This window comes from Hylobates moloch, unplaced genomic scaffold (genome assembly GCF_009828535.3).
Source record: "Hylobates moloch isolate HMO894 unplaced genomic scaffold, HMol_V3 SCAFFOLD_23, whole genome shotgun sequence".
In the NCBI taxonomy this organism is placed as follows: domain Eukaryota; kingdom Metazoa; phylum Chordata; class Mammalia; order Primates; family Hylobatidae; genus Hylobates; species Hylobates moloch.
The window spans coordinates 27796666-27817135 of NW_026652298.1; the positions used below are offsets into that span (position 1 = coordinate 27796666).

At 43.5% G+C, this 20470-nt stretch overlaps 1 protein-coding gene across 2 annotated transcripts in view; it reads left to right on the top strand.

The window, feature by feature from the left end:
* PARN (poly(A)-specific ribonuclease) overlaps positions 1-20470 on the top strand; it is a 197371-nt gene that overhangs the window by 33622 nt on the left and 143279 nt on the right. The window contains exons 13-18 of one of the 2 annotated variants that reach the window (XM_032144568.2): positions 3790-3867; positions 10800-10843; positions 12349-12391; positions 12719-12794; positions 15163-15273; positions 16832-16901. In XM_032144568.2, coding sequence (XP_032000459.1) covers positions 3790-3867; positions 10800-10843; positions 12349-12391; positions 12719-12794; positions 15163-15273; positions 16832-16901 — 422 coding nt within the window. The remainder of the gene's footprint in view (positions 1-3789; positions 3868-10799; positions 10844-12348; positions 12392-12718; positions 12795-15162; positions 15274-16831; positions 16902-20470) is intronic. The other variant, XM_032144569.2, reaches the window with a different exon arrangement.

Sequence of the window (20470 nt, forward strand, 5' to 3'; positions counted from 1 at the left end):
GGCAAGTTTATATTTCCTTCATCCTTTCTACATTTATTCTTGGAATTCTTCTATAAAGAAAAAAATGGGCTGGGCATGGTGGCTCACACCTGTAATCCAAGTACTTTGGGAGGCTAAGGCGGGTGGATCACTGGAGGTCAAGAGTTCCACACCAGCCTAACCAACATGGTGAAATCCCATCTCTACTAAAAATACAAAAATTAGCTGGGCGTGGTGGCACACACCTGTAATCCCAGCTACCTGGGAGGCTGAGGCAGGAGAATCACTTGAACCTAGGAGGTAGAGGTTACAGTAACCTGAGATTGCATGATTGCACTCTAGCGTGGTGACAAAGTTGAGACCCCGTCACAAAAAAAAAAAAAAGGAAAGAAAAAATGTCCTTTTCCCCTGTTTATTTATGTATTTATTTAATTTTGAGACACAGTCTGTCTCTGTTCCCCAGGCTGGGAGTACCCTGGCTCACTGCAGCCACCACCTCCTTGGCTCAAGCGATCCTCCCTCCCTAGCTTCCCGAGTAGATGGGACTACAGGCATGCGCTACCACACGTGGCTAATTTTATATATATATTTTTTGTGGAGAGGGGGTCTTCCTGTGTTGTCCAGGGCAGTCTTGAACTCTTAGGCTCAAGCAGTCTCCCCCGCCTCAGCCTCCCAAAGTTTTTGGATTATAGGCACGAGCCACCACACCCAGCCCTTTCTCTTGTTTATTTAATTGTTTTTATGTATATGAGTATGGACTCAGGGATTTTTTTTTATTCTACAGATTATTATCTAGTATTTTTACTGTTTACTTTGTTGCTTAAATTGTACCACCTTTGGCCATTGGAGCTTCTTTGACTTGGCTCCTGTGCCCTCTGAACGAGCCCCCCATCCTTCTCTGAGCACTTCCTTGCTTTCTAGTATTCTTGTAGTTTCTCTGGCTCAGCTATGGAATGAATGACTTCTCCACGGAGCTCTGGTTCCTTTTAATGGGGAATGATGTTTAGAAACCAAGATCTGGCCCTAGGTTACTGCTGTGATATTATTGCTTCTAAGCCCTCTCACTGGATAGAACTAAGAACCGTTATGTATGTAGACCTAGGCATGTACACACACAGCTATATTTCTATGTCTCTCTGCATATGTATGTGTGTGTGGATCTATATAAATGTGTATGTAGCTGGGCATGATGGCTCAACCCTGTAATCCCACACTTAAGGAGGTCAAGGTGGGAGGACTGCTTCAGGCCGGTAGTTCAAGACCAGCCTGGGCAACATGGGAGACCCCCTCTCTACAAAAAATGTAAAAATTGGCTGGGTGTGGTGGCTCATGCCTGTAATCCCAGCACTTTGAGAGGCCAAGGCGGGCAGATCACATGAGGTCAGGAGTTTGAGACCAGCCTGGCCAACATGGTAAAACCCCATCTCTACTAAAAATACAAAAATTAGCTGGTGTGGTGGTGCCACCTGTAATCCCAGCTACTCAGGAGGCTGAGGCAGGACAATCTCTTGAACCTGGAAGGCGGAGGTTGCAGTGAGCTGAGGTTGTGCCACTGCACTTCAGCCTGGGCAACAGAGCAAGACTGCATTTAAAAAAAAAAAAAATTAAAAAATTAGCCAGGAGTGGTGGCACATGCCTGTGGTCCCAGCTGTAGGGGAGGCTGAGGTGGGAGGATTGCTTGAGCATGGGAGTTCGAGGCTACAGTGAGCCATGATGGTGCCATTGCACTACAGCCTGGGCAACAGAGCGAGACCCTGTCTCTAAATAAATAAATAAGTGTGTGTGTGTGTTTGTGTGTGTGCGTGCATGGGTGTATGCATGCCTTTATACTGATACCTCAGATTCCAGTACAATACCACATGACTTATTTTTAGCTTCCTCTCTTTTCTTATTTGTGCCTTCTTTCTCAACAGTGAGAAATCCAGTTCCCATTACTTCCATTATGTTTATTTGTTTAAACCTGGTATACACATAAAGTAGCTTCAGAACTACTAACCCATACCTTGCGGGAAGTACATTTATTGATGAAATTATAACATTTATGATTTATGTGCAATTCCTTTTGTTTTTAGCCTTGCAGTATCTAGTCAAGATGCTCTTTTCCAAGTTAGTTTCTTCTTAACCTTCAGTGTGGTTATGGTAGTCATTTATAATATAGTTTGGTTCATTTCTTACTGTTTGCATTCCATTTGGGGTTGCCTACACATCTTTTCTGTGGTTTCAATCAATGCTCATTATTTTAGCGTAGCGTAGGTATTCAGAACGTACACCAATAATGAGCCAAAAGGACAGCTTCTCTGTTAGATTTGGGAGATTTTGTGTAGGGTTATTTCAGATAATTAATGTGTAGTCCCATGAATCAAGCAGTGTTACACTGAAGGTCCTTTGGGACATAGTAAAAGCTCCATCGTGGTAACCTGATTTTTTTTTTTTTTTTTTTTTAAGACAGAGTCTGACTGTCGCCCAGGCTGGAGTGCAGTGGTGCAATCTCAGTTCACTGCAACCTCCACCTCCTGGGTTCAAGCCATTCTTCTGCCTCAGCCTCCCGAGTTGCTGAGATTACAGGCATCTGCCACCATACCCAGCTAATTTTTTGTGTTTTTAGTAGAGACAGGGTTTTGCCATGTTGGGCAGGCTGTTCTCAAACTCCTGACCTCAGGTGATCCGCCTGCCTTGGCCTCCCAAAGTGCTGGGATTAGCAGGTGTGAGCCACTGCACCCGGCCCCTGATGTTTTATGTTAAAAATGGTGTCACCTGGCTGGCTAAATCTAAATTTATGTTCCATTTTGGAAATTTAATTTTTGTCAAAATGGACTAATTTGTTGCACATATAGTGTGAGACAGACACACTGCCCATTGCACGAAGAGGGCTGCCAGCACGTGTATTGTATTTCAGTTGGCTGAAAGGCAGTGACTTTTAATGGATATGTATTTAAGAACATGCCCCATGAATTTTGACATAATGATATAGGAAATGTAATTCTGTTTAATATAGTTAGAAATTAGTTATTTTTACCTTTTAGCATTGGTATGAATGTATCTTTTAAAATAAGTGGGTTGTTTTAAAGGATACAGCCCTAAAATTTGTGTTTGGTTTTGTTCCCAAATTATTTGACAGTTAAGGGAGTCAACGCTTTCAGATTTTACTTTTTTTTTTTTTTTTTGAGATGGGGTCTCACTCTGTTGCCCAGGCCGGAGTGCAGTGGTACAATCTTGGCTCACTGCAGCCTCTGCCTCTCAGGCTCCAACGATTCCCCTGTCTCAGCCTCCTGGGTAGCTGGACTTATAGGCATGCACCACCACACCTGGCTAATTTTTCTATTTTTAGTAGAGATGGGATTTCGCCATGTTGGCCAGGCTGGTCTCGAGCTACTGATCCACCCGCCTTGACCTCCCAAGTGTGATCCACCCATTTTGGGAGGCGGTGATCCGCCCGCCTTGACCTCCCAAAGTGCTAGGATAACAGTTGTGAGCCACCGCGCCCGGCCCAGATTTTACTTTTAAAAAAACTTTTCAATCAAAATTTTACTACTTCTGATTCATGAGAGTGGCATAATTAATAAAAATTCAAGAAAAAGATCAATGACATCAAAGTCATTTGGAGCTTTCACTTTGCCTTCTGGATTTAACATTCCAAAATGGAGGAGGAATGAAGCCAGCCCAAATTTGCTTATTTGTACTTTTTTTTTTTTTTTTTAGTGTGGAAAGCAAGTTTAGCACAAAGTCCTCTTGGAATCTGAACTATACATTCTCAAACCCCAGTATAATTTTGAATGTAGAAGTCTTTTTTCTAACCTTGACTTTCTTTAGGGAAAACTTGTTATTGGACACAATATGCTCTTGGATGTCATGCACACAGTTCATCAGTTCTACTGCCCTCTGCCTGCGGTAAGTGACCTGTCGGTCTGTGTTCAGTATTAGCAGGATTCTTTTTATCTGAAAAAATATTATTATGATGCTTTTAACTGAGAAACTGTCCTCTACTTGGGTGCCATTTCCTTGTATGCAGCATGTTCCCAGAGAGAATCTTATGCACTCAGTTGCACATTTTTCTTTTCCTTAAGATATACTCTCACTCTGTTGCCCAGGAGTACAGTGGCGCAATCTTGGCTTGCTGCAACCTCCACCTCTCGGGTTCAAGCGAGTCTCCTGCCTCAGCCTCCTGAGTAGCTGGGATTACAGGCACCCATCACCATGCCCAGCTACTTCTTGTATTTTTAGTAGAGACGGGGTTTCACCATGTTGGCCAGGTTGGTTTCGAACCCCTGACCTCGTGATCCGCCTGCCTTGGCCTCCCACAGTGCTGGGATTACAGGCCTGAGCCACCGCGCCTGGCCACAAGCTTTTTTATTAAGGGATCTTCAGTCACTGCCATTGCCAGAGGAAGATTAAACATTTGTTTCGTCGTCTTAATGCCAGTGGTTTGCTCATTTAGTGCTGGGCAGGGATTCCCAGGCCACAGGTGTGGGCTGCTAGTTTGGTCCTGCTAAAATTAGACATAGCAGGGCCATTGAAGGTAAGTGGTGGCAGCTGAAGTGGGTCCAGTCCTACAGAATTCTTGATCGCCCTTGCTAGGCTGCTTCCCTTAGATTCTCTGCTGACCTCAGTAGTGCATTTTTCAGTCTTTGAGCCAAGTTGCCTTGGTTGACCAAAGCACAAGCTGCTTTGGTTCCCCTTCTGGCTCTCCCTCTTCTGTTCCATACGGTGTGCGTGGCCTCACATTACTTGTCCCTCGCCACTCTGTGCTCCACTCTTTTACTTCCTCTTCATCTTTTTTGTCTTTTAGTGATCTCACTCACTTTACAGCTTCAGCTGTAGACACCAACGTCTTTATCCCCAGCTGTGGTCTCTCTTCAGATCCAGGTATACATTTCATGCTGGACTCCAGACATCCCTACCTGGATAGCCCCTAGACTAAGTGTTGTTTTGAATTGACGTGGTTCAAATGAGATACTTAACTTGTACTTCTTTTCTTTCTTACTGTCTCCAAACCACTTCTTTCTCCTCATCCCATTACTGTAAGTGATGCCCAGTTACCAACCCTGTTTTTAGCATCAGTTTTGACTCTTGCTCTGTCTCCAGATCTGGTCATTTCCAGAATTCTGATGATTTTATCTCCATGCCCTCTCTCACATCTGGATTCTTTTTTTTTTTTTTCGAGATGGAGTCTCACTCTTTCACCAGGCTGGAGTGCAGTGGCATGATCTCAGCTCCCTGCAACGTCCGCCTCCTGGGTTCAAGTGATTCTCCTGCCTCGGCCTCCCGAGTAGCTGGGACTATAGGTGCATGCCACCATGCCCAGTTAGTTTTTTTGTATTTTTAATAGAGACAGGGTTTCCCCGTGTTGGCCGTGATGGTCTCAATCTCCTGACCTCATGATCTGCCCACCTCAGCCTCCCAAAGTGCTGGGATTACAGATGTGAGCCACCGTGCCCAGCTGATTCTTTTTATTTTTGTTGCAAGCAGCCTTATTTCTCATCTTGGAGTTTAGCAAATTCCAGGCAGCATTTCCTGTCCCCCTTCAACCTTCAGCCCATCCTTTAAAATAAAAGTTGGCATGTTTTCTATAAAAGGCCAGATAGTAAAATATTTTCAGCTTTCCAGGCTGCATAGTTTCTGTCACAACTCTCAGCTCTGTCATTGTAGCCCCCAGATGCCATAGAATACGTAAACAAATTGGCATAGCCGTGTTGCAATAAAACTTTATTTAAAAAATAATTGGTGGGCTGTATTTGGCCTATGGACCATAGTATTCCACTGACTGGACTAATCTTTTTTTTTAATAATTTTTTTCCTCGTATCTTTTTTTTTTTTTTTAAGAGTTGGAGTCTTACTCTGTTGCCAGGCTGGAGTGCAGTGGTGCAATCTCGGCTCATTGCAATGTCCACCTCCCAGGTTCAAGTGTTTCCCTGGCCTCAGCCTCCCGAGTAGCTGGGACTACAGGTGTGCACCACCACGCCCTGCTAATTTTTTTGTATTTTTAGTGGAGATGGGGTTTCACCATGTTGGCCAGGATGGTCTCGATCTCCTGGCCTCATGATCTGCCTGCCTTGGCCTCCCAGAGTGCTGGAATTACAGGCGTGAGCCCAGCCTTCCCCATATCTTTTTAATAAAATAGAGACTAGGTCTCACTCTGTTGCCCAGGCTGATCTCAAGGTGCTGGGCTCAAGCAGTCCTCCTGCCTCAGCCTCCCGAATAGGTAAAACTACAGGTGTGCACTACCACGCCCAGCTAAAAGATTAATATTTTGTTAGTTCTAGATTGGAAGACACCTGCTTGAGAGTTCAGTCTCACTTATACATCTGTAAACCTTCAGTTACTTCACATTTCTTGGGTCCCATTCTTCCGTCAGCATTTTGATTACCCTCCTTTAAAAAAGTACAATACAGACGTCATGCGTGGGTCAGTTGCTCCCCTTGTATTTCTGAAAATTTAGGTTGTCATCACTTTTTATGACAGCTCTATTACCTTTTAACACCTTTTAGGACTCAAAGACTTCATAGTTGTGGGTCTCAAAACAAGTGTAAAAGGTATGGAATTGCATTTCTTTTGTTTTGTTTTGTTTTTTGTTTTTTTGAGACTGGGTCTCGTTCTGTGGCCCAGGCTGGAGTGCAGTGGTGTGATCTCTGCTCACTGCAACCTCTGCTTCCTGGGTTCAAGCGACTCTCCTGCCTCAGCCTCCTGAGGAGCTGGGATTACAGATTCCTGCTACCACGCCCGGCTAATTTTTGTATGTTTAGTAGAGATAGGGTTTCACCATGTTGGCCTGGTTGGTCTCGAACACCTCATCTCAGGTGATCCACCCGCCTCCGCCTCCCAAAGTTCTGGGATTACAGGTGTGAGCCACCGCATCTGGCCTGGATTGGCATTTCTTAAGTCTAATGATCTAAATGTCACTCACCACACTTCTGTTTTTTTTTTTTTCTCTTCTCTTTCCCACTTTTTTTTTTTTTGAGATGGAGTCTCAGCCTGTCACCTAGGCTGGAGTGGAGTGGTGTGATCTCGGCCTCCTGTGTTCAAGCAGTTCTCCTGACTCAGCCCCCCGAGTAGCTGGGATTACAGGCGCCCGCCACCATGCCTGGCTAATTTTTGTATTTTTAGTAGAGATGGGGTTTCACCATGTTGGCCAGGCTGGTCTTGAACTCCGGACCTCAGGGGATCCACCCGCCTCCACCTCCCAAAGTACTGGGATAACAGGTATGAGCCACTGCGCTTGGCCTGGATTTGCATTTCTTAAGTCTAATGAGCTAATGTTTATTTTGTGTCATTCCACTGCTGTTTTTTTTTTTTCTTTTTTCTTCACTTTTGCACCTTTTTTTTGAGATGGAGTCTTACTCTGTCACCTAGGCTGGAGTGCAGTGGTGCAGTCTTGGCCCACTGCAACCTCTGTCTCCTGGGTTCAAGTGATTCTCCTGCCTCAGCCTCCTGAGTAGCTAGAATTAACAAGTGCCTGCCACCATGCCTGGCTAATTTTTGTATTTTTAGTAGAGACGGGATTTTGTCATGTTGGCCAGGCCAGTCTTGAATTCCTGACCTTAGGTGATCCGCCTCCTGGGCCTCCCAAAGTGTTGTGATTACAGGCTTGAGCCATTATGCCTGGCCATTTTTTTTTTCTTTTTTGAGAGAGTGTCTCACTCTGTCACCCAGACTGGAGTGCAGTGGTGCCATCATGGCTCACTGCAGCCTCAACTCCCTGGGCTCAAGTGATACTCCTACCTCAGCCTCTCGAGTAGCTGGGACCCAAGGCACATGCCACCACGCCTCACTAATTGTTGTGTAAGTTTTGTAGAGACAGGATCTCACCATTTGCCCAGGCTGGTCTCGAACTCCTGTGTTCAAGAGAGGTCTGCCCACCTCGGTCTCCCAAAGTGCTAAGGTTATAGATGTGAGCTACGGCACCTGGCTAGATCACCCACTTCTTATTGGCCAAGTAGATCAAAGTAGCAGCTCCTCTCTTGACTTTCCGACCTTTATTATTTATTTATTTATTTAATTTTGAGACAGAGTTCTGCTCTGTGGCCCAGGGTGGAGTGCAGTGGCGTGATCTTGACTCAGTGCAACCTCTGCCGACTGGATCCAAGTGATTCTCCTGCCTTAGCCTCCCGAGTAGCTGGGATTACAGGCATCTGCCACCATGCCCAGCTCATTTTTATATTTTCAGTAGAGATGGAGTTTCACCATGTTGTCCAGGCTGGTCTTGAAGCCTGACTTCAGGTGATCCACCTGCTTTGGCCTCCCAAAGCTCTGGGATTACAGGTGTGAGCCACCATGCCCAGCCTGTTCATTTGTTTTTTTGAGACAGAGTGTCACTGTCGCCAGGCCGGAGTGCAGTGGTGTGATTTTGGCTCACTGCAACCCCCCTCTCACAGGTTCAAGTGATTCTCATGTCTCAGTCTCCCGAGTAGCTGGGATTACAGGTGTACGCCACCACATCCGGCTAATTTTTGTATTTTTTTTTTTTTAGTAGAGATGGGATTTCACCATGCTTGCTAGGCTGGTCTCGAACTTCTGGCCTCAAGTGATCCACCCGCTGGGCCTTCCAAAGTGCTGGGATTACAGGAATGAGCCACCGCGCCCAGCCCTTTTTAATCTTTAAAGCAATGAAGTTATCAGCAAGGCAAGAGGAAAATGTATTTAATTCTGTGCTTCTAGGTGTTTTGAATACTGAATAGAGCTTGGCACTAGCTGGCATTAAATACCGATTTAACGAATGAAGTATCTCCCGACTGCCAGTTTTGTAATCTTCTGATGTATGGCTCCGTTCCTGTCACTGACCCTGCTTAAAATTCTAAATTAATCCCACACTCTGTTTTCTAGGCAGTTAACTGTTTTCACCCCTGCATAAGGGCTTTCTGTGATCCAGCCCAACCTTTCTGTGTAGTCTAATCACTTGTTACTCTCCTTTTTCCAAGACTGACTTATTTGTTCCCTAAGAGGTGCTTTGTTTAATTTCTTCCAACTTGGATTTTCTCTTGTTGTTCTCAATATTTGTTGTTCACAACTTTCCCTTAGCTTTCCGTGGTGCAGCTTTTGCCTTCTCCATGAAGTTTTTGTTGTCTGCTACCTTGCCCAAGAGGTGATCTTTCCTTTCTCTCAACTCCCACAGAACATTGTACCTCTCTATGTTACATAAATTTTGTCTTGTATTATACGGCATAACCCCCTTCTAGGTGGTTAGCTCCTTGGACAAGGGGTGTAGCCATTTTGTTGTGTAAGTGTGTAACATAACACGTTGCGTGTAAGCAGTTAATGAATGGCCTAATGGAACACATTGTATGTAAGCAGTTAATGAACGTTAAGTGGAATGAAAGTGGTCTTGAATTAAATTTTGGTAGAAGGAGCAAGTGATTCGTTGTAGAGTAGTAAGTGGGTTAGGATAAGCAGTTTTATCCCTCACTTTATTACTAAGGCTACCTGGTAAGTTACTTAACTTATTTATGGTCTGGCATTGTCAGAGAAAGAAAATGTTATGTTTTGTTTTGTTTTTTTCCATCTACCTTTAGAAGAAGTGATGAGAAGAAATTAGAAAGCCTAATAAATTAGAAGGCTGGGTGTGGTGGTGCATACCTGCAGTGCCTGCTACTTGAGAGGCTGTTACAGGAGAATTGCTTGAGTCCAGGAGTTCAAGGCTAGTCTGGGCAACATAGTGAGACCCTGACTCGATAAAAAGGTAGAACTTTTACATGCACTGGTATCAAAATTTGCATTTAAAAGGACACTAAATAATCCACATTTTGGAGTTGCCTTTTAGGGGAGAGTGTTTTCTTATGAACTATCTTGATACTTGAGCATGAACTTTTAGAAGACATTGGTCTAGAACTGTGCTATATGTTGGCCCTGGAGGTGGCTGTAATTCTCCTTGTTCCTTGCTTGTAAAGCTTTCTAGTGGTATTGAGAGATTACAAACATCATTATTGCATTTTTTGACTTTGCATTGAAACCGCCTGTTCATGCTTTGCCCATTAATTTATAGCCTTTGAAAAGCTGGTAAATATCTCAGGCTAGCTAAATACAGTCTGTATTTACAGGCTTGAAAAGCTAATTGGAAACAGCAGTTTCCCATGAAGCATGAATAACATTGAAGAGAAGTGTAGTTTACAAAGGGTAGGAGTATGACTACTCAGTCTAGCATGGCAATTATGTATGTAAATGAGTTAATTCAAAATTAGAGGACTCTCATTTCAGCTCTAGACTTCCTGATCAAAATAAACTTGAGAAATGAATTGTCTAATCTAGGCACTTGCTATTCGAGCCACTTGAGCAATTTTCTGGAGTTGAAACAGGAATCATGTGTGTATTGAAAGGCCTGTGTTTCCAAGGCCATTTTTACTAACATTTCAAAGGTGATCTCAGGAAAGGTCTGAGCTAGTTTACAGTATGCCCATTTCCTGTATAAACCATTTAATTTAAATGACTCTACTTGTCTCACTGTTATGATAAATTTGTGTGGTAGATCGCAGCCTGTTAGCTATAACTGGAAGTTTCTGGATTTATTACAGGCGTCTCAAATAGGTAGTTTTTAACATTTTATTGGACCCCCTGCCCCTTCCCAATTTCAACTATTAAATCCTTAAATTTGTTGTTTTGGTTATGCAGAAGTTAGTTATCAGGTTATATGGTTCCCAATGAGTGAGGAAATTGGGAAGGTGTTTTATTTTTTTTTTTTTGTACTTGTTAACTAGAAATGGGTTTTGTAGTTTAGCTTAAGGGCTCCAACAGCTTATTTGAGAAGACAGCTATGGAATTTGAGCTGTTTACATGTTTTTTAATGCTGTGAGTGTTTTAGGAAAATTGTAACAAGTCCTTCTCTTGTTCTTTAGGACTTAAGTGAGTTTAAAGAGATGACAACATGTGTTTTCCCCAGGTAAGCTTTCTTTGAGGATTTGTCTTTCATTTAAAAAAGTCGCTGGGCACGGTGGCTCACACCTATAATCCCACCACTTTGGGAGACTGAGGTGGGAGGATCACTTGAGCCTAGGGAGTTCAGAACCAGCCTGGGCAACATAGTGAAACCACATCTCTACAAAAAATAAAAAATTAGCTGGGTATGGTGGGATACATGTGGTCCAGCTACTCAGGAGGCTGAAGTGGGTGAATTGCTTGAACCAGGAGGTCCAGGTTGCGGTGAGCCATAATAGTGCTACTATACTCCAGCCTGGGTGACAGAATGAGATCCTGTCTCAAAAAAGAAAAAAGAGTCATTGTGACATACACAATACAAATAGGTATATAGTAATTTGTTAAAACCATTAGATCATGTTCATATAAACTTGGAACTTATTTAATGTCTCCAATGTTGTGATGGCTTGCTTTTATAATTTATTATTGGTTTTGTTGTCGAAAAATCACAGTTTGAACTGAGAGTGAAAGTAGACAGCGACTCCTTTTTTCTTATCCCTCATCTTGCTGTCTGAAGAACTGGTGAAGCCTCCTTGAGATGGCTCTTGTCTGTCTTGCATGTAGGATGTACCTTGTAACTATTGAAGTGTCCAGTTGAGAGTGTTCAAGAGTCAGTCAAGAACTGTCCGTCTGGCTGGAGATTTTTTTTTCCATCCACTTCAAGTCAGTGCCTTTTCCTGTTGGTGTTTTCCAGTTATTATTGCCCCCTTGTTCTGATAGGTCACATGTCACATATCTCTGAGACGTCACAGGTCAGCCATGTGGAGCCCACAGAACAAGTGTTTGTGTTTTAGGACCCGTTGAAGAGGGATAGGCGTGGCGTTCGAGCAGTTTCTCTTTCAGCTGGGCTTATTTCTGTCCTGTTACCCACTCTGTTCACATTTATATGAAAAAAAATAGAGAAATAGAGTTTTCATGTGGGTTTCTCCCCACCCTCCCCTTTTGGTATTTCTGATCTCTGAAATAGAATAATAAGAATTAAAAACAATAGCATGAAAGTACTGATTGCAGATTTTGGCCCTCCAGAAGAATTTATAGTTTACAAACCTGAGGAGTAGGAGTAGATGGTAGCAGTTTGGGAATGGTAGACCGGCAGCAGTATTTGAACCACGTAAAACCATATGAGAGTATTTGACTCACCCTTGAGATTGATGGAGCCCAGGCTGTCTAAGGATCCAGGTGGGTCTAGAACTTGTACTCCAAGTGTGGACTCTCCTGCAGTTGCTCAATGAAGTCGCTGATGATGGGACTGAGTACCTACTCCAACGTAGCAGGGATGCTGGTGCTGGGTTCAGAATGGCCGATGTGTTTAATTCGTTTGTCTGTGTTTAAGTATTTTCTGTATTAAATATTTTATGTTTTAAGTATGTTTTTTATGTATTAAGTATTTTAAGTAGCTTACGTATTTGAGTAAAAGACATTTTAAACATTAATATACATTTTGTTTACCTTGTTAAAAATTCTTTTTAGACTCTTGGATACTAAATTGATGGCCAGCACACAACCTTTTAAGGTATTATTCATTTGCTACTTTATAAAGTGACTGCATATTACTGAGTGAAATGAATGCCAGAACAATGTAGCCTTCTGGCAAAAGGTTTGGAGGTATTTAATGCATCTGTAAAGATCTTTGTTCATTTGGTTATACTTTGTATATTATAAAAGTTAAACTAGCTGGTTCTCTTTCACATTGAAAAAAACGAAGACTTCTGTGTTTCTTTAAAGAACACAAGGAGGCAGTACTAGATGCTGTCTTTTTTTTTTTTTGGGTTAGTGAATCTCTTTAATATATTGTACTGAGATGATGAAATCTCATAATTCTTTGCTTCCTGGTTTGCAGGATATCATTAACAACACATCCCTTGCGGAATTGGAAAAGCGGTTAAAAGAGACACCTTTCAACCCTCCTAAAGTTGGTAAGAATATTAAACAAACCGGAAACCTTCCAAACTCTTTGTAATAATTATTGATGTATATTGTAGAAGAAAAGCAGAATGGCTCTGGAAACCGTATTGTTCATTTATAGATTTTGGCTGAATTCACTTGGACATGGCTTGTGTTGAATTATTGTTTTTTGAATAAAGATGGTCTTTTAATTCTACATCTGTTTTATGTTAATGGAGTTGGGTAGCCATTCTTTGAGAATTTTAGCAATTAAAGCTTCAAGGCTTTTATTTTCTAATATATGGAATTCTCCTAAAACTTGATGTGCTCTTCTGTTCTTTCGTACATTATTTAAGCAGAGACAAAGAGCTAGTGATTAATCACCAGGGGTAGAGTAAAAAATATATTTTCCATCTCAGAAAAGCCCGAGAACTGGATTTACAGACGAGATTAAGGCAAGTCCCCACCCTGCCTCCTTTTCAGCTGGTTTAAAGAGTAGAAACAGCAGCACTGAGGAAAACCAGAAGTAGGGAGATGAGATGGAGGTGTTTTGCCACCTCGGGCCACCACCAAGGTATGTGGAGAGCCTTCCAGGTGCTACTTCCTTGGTCCCTGTTAACCTGATTGTGCTGTTGATACGGTGATTAGCGAGCCATTAGCTATAGCCTGAAAACTTCTAAAGACATGGATAATAGGACTAATAGTTTAGAAATTGATAATGCAAGGTATTAAAGCAGCCAAGATTACAGTTATTTGCCTCTTTCTGGGTAATAGTCCAAGAAAGGAATTAAGAAAAGTGGTGGTGGGGCTATTGGGGGAGAAAACTTAGACCTTTTCTATAACAATATAATGGAAATAATTGATTTTGGAAAGAATGTGTCTCAGTTGATGATGGAGTGGAAGATATTACTTAGGTGGCTACCATGTTAAAAGGCTTTTTTTTTTTTAGACGGAGTCTTACTCTGTCACCCAGGCTGGAGTGCAGTGGCACGATATTGGCTCACCACAGCCTCCACCTCCCGGGTTCAAGCGATTCTCCTGCCTCAACCTCCTGAGTAGCTGGGATTACAGGCACCCGCCACCACACCCGGCAAATTTTTGTATATTTGGTAGAGACGGGGTTTCACCATTAGGGCCAGGCTGGTCTTGAACTCCTGACCTTGTGATCCACCCACCTCAGCCTCCCGAAGTGCTGGAATTACAGGTGTGAGCCACCGTGCCCGGCCAAAAGGCTTTTTTTAAAGGCATCAAGTCTAATATTGACTACGGAGTTAAAGAATTCTTGCTTAAAGAGCATTGTATTGACATAAAAACAGTTACAGCCTTTTCATTGTTAATTTCCATTTGTGCTTTTGATTCTGTGTTATAGTAACCTTCCTGACATTAATTTCCAGAATGGTTCTAGGATATAATTATTTATGAGTTATGGTTTTATGTTATTATTTCCATATAAAATAGTGGTATCTGGTAGAGAATCAGTCTAAAGCAGGTCATTCCTGTTAGAGTTTATCTGGTCGCATCTGTATTTATCAATGTCACAAAAGAACCATATTGTATATAAAGCGGTCTTTGCTGTAGAGTGGCTCCATGATCCAAGGCCAGCTGTTATAGCAAGTTCGATTTATTTTTGGAGTTGGTTGTGCTGTCACCTTTCGATCTCTAAGCTTGGGAACATAGTAGAGGATAGTAGTGAGTTGGAGCTGTCGATATTGAATTGCAGTCTTCTCTTTTTGGGGGAGGGTTGCCTAAGGTATTGATAGATAGCAGTTTTTGAGCACTTACCATTGTACCAAGCACTAGGTAAGAGTTTAACTTATATTATCTCATCTGATCCTAACAATAACCTTTTGAAGAAGGTTTGATTATCATCTCCATTTTACAAAACTGGAAGCTTAGGGATGAAGTGACTTGCCCAAGGTCATACAGCAAATAAGTGGTGGAGCAGAGATTCAAACTCAGTGTGACTCTAGAGCCCACGCTCTTAATCTTTACTCTGAATCATCTATTGTGTCCTGATGTGACCATCTTGTATAAGGGAAGAATATCCTTTTCATGGCCTTAGAAAGCAAGCAGAAGAGGAATAATTGTCCTAGAGTGAGTTATGGATGATCATAAATAGCACCCACCAGTGTGGGATGAGAAAGCCCATGGCTGAGTCCTTTGTAATGTAACTGAGGCATTTCTGTATCCTAGACCAAAGCCCTCCTTTTCAGTGACTCTCTTATCTTGTATTTTAAGGTCTTATATAGAGAGAATTAAGGAATAGATAGCTTTTTTTCTGCTAGCTTTTTTTCTGCCTATTTAGGATATTTCTCAACATATACGAATGCAATTTGGATTGGTAGGGCAATGTGCTTACTAGTCTTTGTTTTGAGGAGAACTTTTTCCTTTTTTTCTTAGAAAGTGCCGAAGGTTTTCCAAGTTATGACACAGCCTCCGAACAACTCCACGAGGCGGGCTATGATGCCTACATCACAGGGCTGTGCTTCATCTCCATGGCCAATTACCTAGGTATGCATTACATGTGTTTCAGTCAAACACGCAGTGATCTAGGGTGGATCTTACCTGTCTCCTGGCTTAGGCTGCTGTAATAAATTACTGTAGACTGTGGGGCTTAAACAACAGACATTTATTTCTCATGTTCAGGAGGCTGGAAAGTCCAAGACCCAGTTGCCAGCAGACCTAGTATCTGGTGAGAGCCCACTTCCTGGTTTGCAGATGGCTGCCTTCTCGTGTCCTTACATGGTGGAGAGCAGAGAGAGCAGAAGCTGTGCTGCCTCTTCTTTTTTTTAAGAGTCAGGGTTTCACTGTGTCACCCAGGCTGGAAGTACAGTGGTACAATCATAGCTTACTGCAACCCTGAACTCCTTGGCTCAAGAGATCCTCCCACCTTAGCCTCCCAAGTAGCTGGGACTACTGGTGTGCATCACTGTGCCTGGCTAACTTTTTAATTTTTTTATAGAGACAGGGTCTTGCTATGTTAACCAGGCTGATCTAGAATTTCTGGGCTCAAGTGATCCTTCTACCTCAGCCTCCCAAAGTGCTGGAATTATAGGCTTGAGCCACCGCACCCAGCCTCCTGACCCTCGTTATAAGGGCACTAATTCCCTCATGACCTAATTACCTCCCAAAGGTCTCACTTCCAAATACCATTGTATTGGGGAGGCTTCAACATATGAATTTTAGGGGGACACAAACATTGAACCTATAGCACTACCTTTTCCTTGGGATCCACTCACCCAGTTAGAAGTGGGGGCCGGGCGCGGTGGCTCGCGCTTGTAATCCCAGCACTTTGGGAGGCCGAGGCGGGCGGATCACGAGGTCAGGAGATCGAGACCACGGTGAAACCTCGTCTCTACTAAAAATACAAAAAATTAGCCGGGCGTGGTGGCGGGCGCCTGTGGTCCCAGCTACTCAGAGAGGCTGAGGCAGGAGAATGGCGTGAACCCGGGAGGGGGGCCCGGAGGGGCCGCGACCCCCCCCCCCCACCCCCCCCGGGGGGAGAAAGGAAAACCCCGGCCCCAAAAAAAAAAAAAAAAAAAAAAAAGAAGTGGGAGGGTTTTGAGGTAGGAGTGGGAGGAGATGAGGGGAAGAGGAAATCTGCAAGAAAAACCACTGACACTTCCTGTGGTATGGTATTTGGTCCTTAAGAATACCTTTCACAGGCCGAGCGCGGTGGCTCACTCCTATAATCCCAGCACTTTAGGAGGCCAAGGTGGGCGGATCACCTGAGGTTAGGAGTTTGAGACCAGCCTGACTAACATGGAGAAACCCTGTCTCCACTAAAAATACAAAATTAGCTGGGCATGGTGGCGCATGTCTGTAATCCCTGGTCCTCGGGAGGCTGAGGCAGGAGAATCACTTGAATCTGGGAGGTGGAAGTTGCAGTGAGCCAAGATTGCGCCATTGCACTCCAGCCTGGGCAACAAGAGTGAAACTCTGACTCAAAAAAAAGAATACCTTCACCCTTGTTGAACCATGCTGTTAATTTAAATCTGTTTTGGTCTGAACTTTCAGGCTTGGTCTGTGTGACAATGAATAATAATACCTCTCTTCTTTTCTTCATTAGGTTCTTTTCTCAGCCCTCCAAAAATTCATGTGTCTGCCAGATCAAAACTCATTGAACCTTTTTTTAACAAGTAAGTAATCAGAGAGTTCCAGTTTCTAAGTTCTCTCACTGTGGAACAGCCTCATATCTTGGGATGTCAGTTTGGAGTTATTGGGAGCTATAGCACATTTTTAGATAAAATATTTTTCATCTCGAGTGACTCACATGTTTTTTGAAAGTAGAAATTGACCTTTTGGGGAACAAATGTATTAAAAATATAGGCTTAAAAAAAAAAAAGAGAACATTGCTAGACGTAGTGCATCTCTTCCAAGAAAAATAACTGGTAGTTCTGGCATTTAAATTTCCTATGAGGGGCTGGGTGTGGTGGCTCATGCCTGTAATCCCAGCACTTTGGGAGGCTGAGGTGGGCAGAGCGCTTGAGGTCAGGAGTTCGAGGCCAGCCTGGCCAACATGGTGAAACCTCGTCTCTGTTAAAAATACAAAAATTAGCCATGCGTGGTGGCAGGTGCCTGTAATCCCAGCTACTCCGGAGGCTGTAGTGGGAGAATTGCTTTAACCCAGGAGGCAGAGGTTGCAGTGAGCTGAGATTGCACCACTGCACTCCAGCCTGGGCAACACAGCAAAACTCTGTCTCGAAAAAAAAAAAATTTCCTGGCCAGGTGCGGTGGCTCATGCGTGTAATCCCCCCACTTTGGGAGGCTGAGGCAGGCAGATCATGAGGTCAGGAGATCGAGACCATCCTGGCTAACACGTTGAAACCCTGTCTCTACTAAAAATACAAAAAATTAGCCAGCGCGGTGGCGGGCGCCTGTAGAAAACATGATTTTCTTAGTTCTTTTATTTTTGGGGGCAGTGTTTGTCTTTGGAAATGTAGCCTATGCCATAGACCATGGAACCCACAGGTGATTGATGTTAAATATAGTTCTTTTTTTTTTTTAGATGGTGTCTCACTCTGTCACCCAGGCTGGAGTGTGGAGTGCAGTGGCACAATCTCAGCTCACTGCACTGTCTGCCTCCTGGGTTCAAGCAATCCTCCTGCTGCAGCCTCTGGAGTAGCTGGAACTACAGGCATGTACCACCACGCCTGGCTAATTTTTATATTTTTAGTAGAGATGGGGTTTCACCATGCTGAATAGGCTGCCCTCAAACTCCCCGACCTCAGGTTATCTGCCCACCTCAGCCTCCCAAAGTGCTGGAATTACAGGTGTGAAGCACCGTGGCCAGCTAAATATAGGTCCAATTATGATTGTTCCCTTACATTTTTATGTACTTGATGTTACATTCATTGTTCTGCAGTATTTTTCAACTGAGAGATGTTGACTCATTTGTATTATTATTATTTTTTTTTTGAGGCAGGGTCTTGCTCTTTTTTCCAGGCTGGACTGCAGTGGCGTGATCTCGGCTCACTGCAGCCTCTGCCTCCTGAGCTCAAGCAATCCTCCCACCTCAGTCTCCTGAGTAGTCATTTGTAAATATTTACACATTAAAACAGTAATCCTGCTTCTCCACTAAAGTCAGCTCCTTATAAAATCAGATGTTGGATACAAACTGGGTTAGATGTGAGCTGCATCTAGTTTATCAGTCATGTATGTGACCAACATGCAGAGCAGTCAAAATAAACTTTGATTAAAAAGCTTAGCTGGGCTGGGTATGGTGGCTCACGCCTGTAATCCCAGCACTTTGGGAGAATGAGGCAGGCAAATCACTTGAGATCAGGAGTTCGAGACCAGCCTGGCCAGCATGGTGAAACCCGGTCTGTACTAAAAGTACAAAAATTACCCTGTATTCCCAGCTATTCAGGAGGCTAAGGCAGGAGAATCGCTTGAAACCAGGAGGTGGAAGCTGCAGTGAGCCAAGATCACACCACTGCACTCCAGCCTGGGCAACAGAGTGAGACCCCCTCTCAAAAAAAAAAAGAAAAAAAAAGCTAGCTGAGACTTTCTGTATTTCTAGATCAATCTAATATTGCTTACTGTGCAGGAAAAGAACTAGACAGTAAATATATAGCTTTATTTTAAATTGGGACATCTGTCCACTCAGAATTTTTTTGTAAAACCTAGATGCATACCAAGAATAGTTGAATAGGAGGTGGGATTCGGGAATCCTTTTGTGATTTTTTGGTCTATTTTTTTCCAATCTGTAAAGGAAGAATATTTTCTTCATCATTGAAGGAAAAATATTCCTGCAAGATTTGAAATACAAAATAAGAACTGTTTTTTTTTTTTCTTTCTTTCTTTCTTTTTTGAGATGTTGTTTCGCTCTTGTTGCCCGGGCTCGAGTGCAATGGCGTGATCTCGGCTCACCACAACCTCTGCCTCCCAGGTTCAAGTGATGCTCCTGTCTCAGCTTCCCGAGTAGCTGGGATTATAGGCAAGTGCCACCATGCCCGGCAATTTTTTTGTATTTTTAGTAGAGACGGGGTTTCTCCATGTTGGTCAGGCTGATCTCGAACTCCTGACCTCAGGTGATCCACCCGCCTCTGCCTCCCAAAGTGCTGGGGTTACAGGCTTGAGTCACCGCGCCTAGCCAAGAACTATTTTTATTACTTTTTTTTTTTTTTTTTTGTGAGAAGGAGTCTCGCTCTGTCACCTAGGCTGGAGTGCAGTGGCGTGATCTCAGCTCACTGCAACCTCCACCTCCTAGGTTCAAGCGATTCTCCTGCCTCAGCCTCCTGAGTAGCTGGGACTACAGGCTCGTACCACCATGCCCTGCTAAGTTTTGTATTTTTAGTAGAGACAGGGTTTCGCCATGTTGGCCAGGCTGGTCTCAAACTCCTGACCTCAGGTGATCCACCTGCCTTGGCCTCCCAAAGTGCTGGGATTACAGGTGTGAGCCACCATGCATGACCTGTTTTTATTATTTTTTATTGGAATAACTTGGTTAAGTATAGACATTCATTCTGAACCCACTTAGAAAGTGGGTTTTATGGCCAGATGCGTTGGCCCATGTCTGTAATCCCAGCACTTTGGGAGGCTGAGGCGGGCGGATCACCTGAGGTCAGGAGTTCAAGACCAGCCTGGCCAACATGGCGAAACCCTGTCTCTACTAAAAATGCAAAAATTAGCCGGGTGTGTTGATGGGTGCCTGTAATCCCAGCTACTGGGGGTGCTGAGGCAGGAGAATTGCTTGACCCCAGGAGGCAGAGGTTGCAGTGAGCTGAGATTGCACCACTGCGTTCCAGCCTGGGCAACAAGAGTGAGACTCCATCTCAAAAATAAATAAATAAATGTAACTAAGTAGGTAAAGTGTGGGTTTTCTGGACTGGGTGCCATGGCTCATGCCTGTAATCCCACCACTTTGTGAAGGTGAGGAAGGATGGTTGCTTGAGCCCAGGATTTTGAGAGCAGCCTGTACAATGTGGCAAAACCCAATCTCTACAAAAAATACAAAAATTAGCCGGGTGTAGGGGCACACACCTGTAGTCCCAGCTACTCGGGAGGCTGAGGCAGGAGGATCACTTGCGTCTGGGAACAGGAGACCAAAAGGAAAAAAGAAGGAAAAACAATTGCTTCTTTTGACATCTCTTTCTGTGTTAATACTGACCTTGTTTTTAGTTACTTGCAGGTGATTTAGGATATTGAACCTTGATTTTTGTCATTTTTCATGGTTACCCTTGTAGAAAAACGTTTGGTAGTTGCC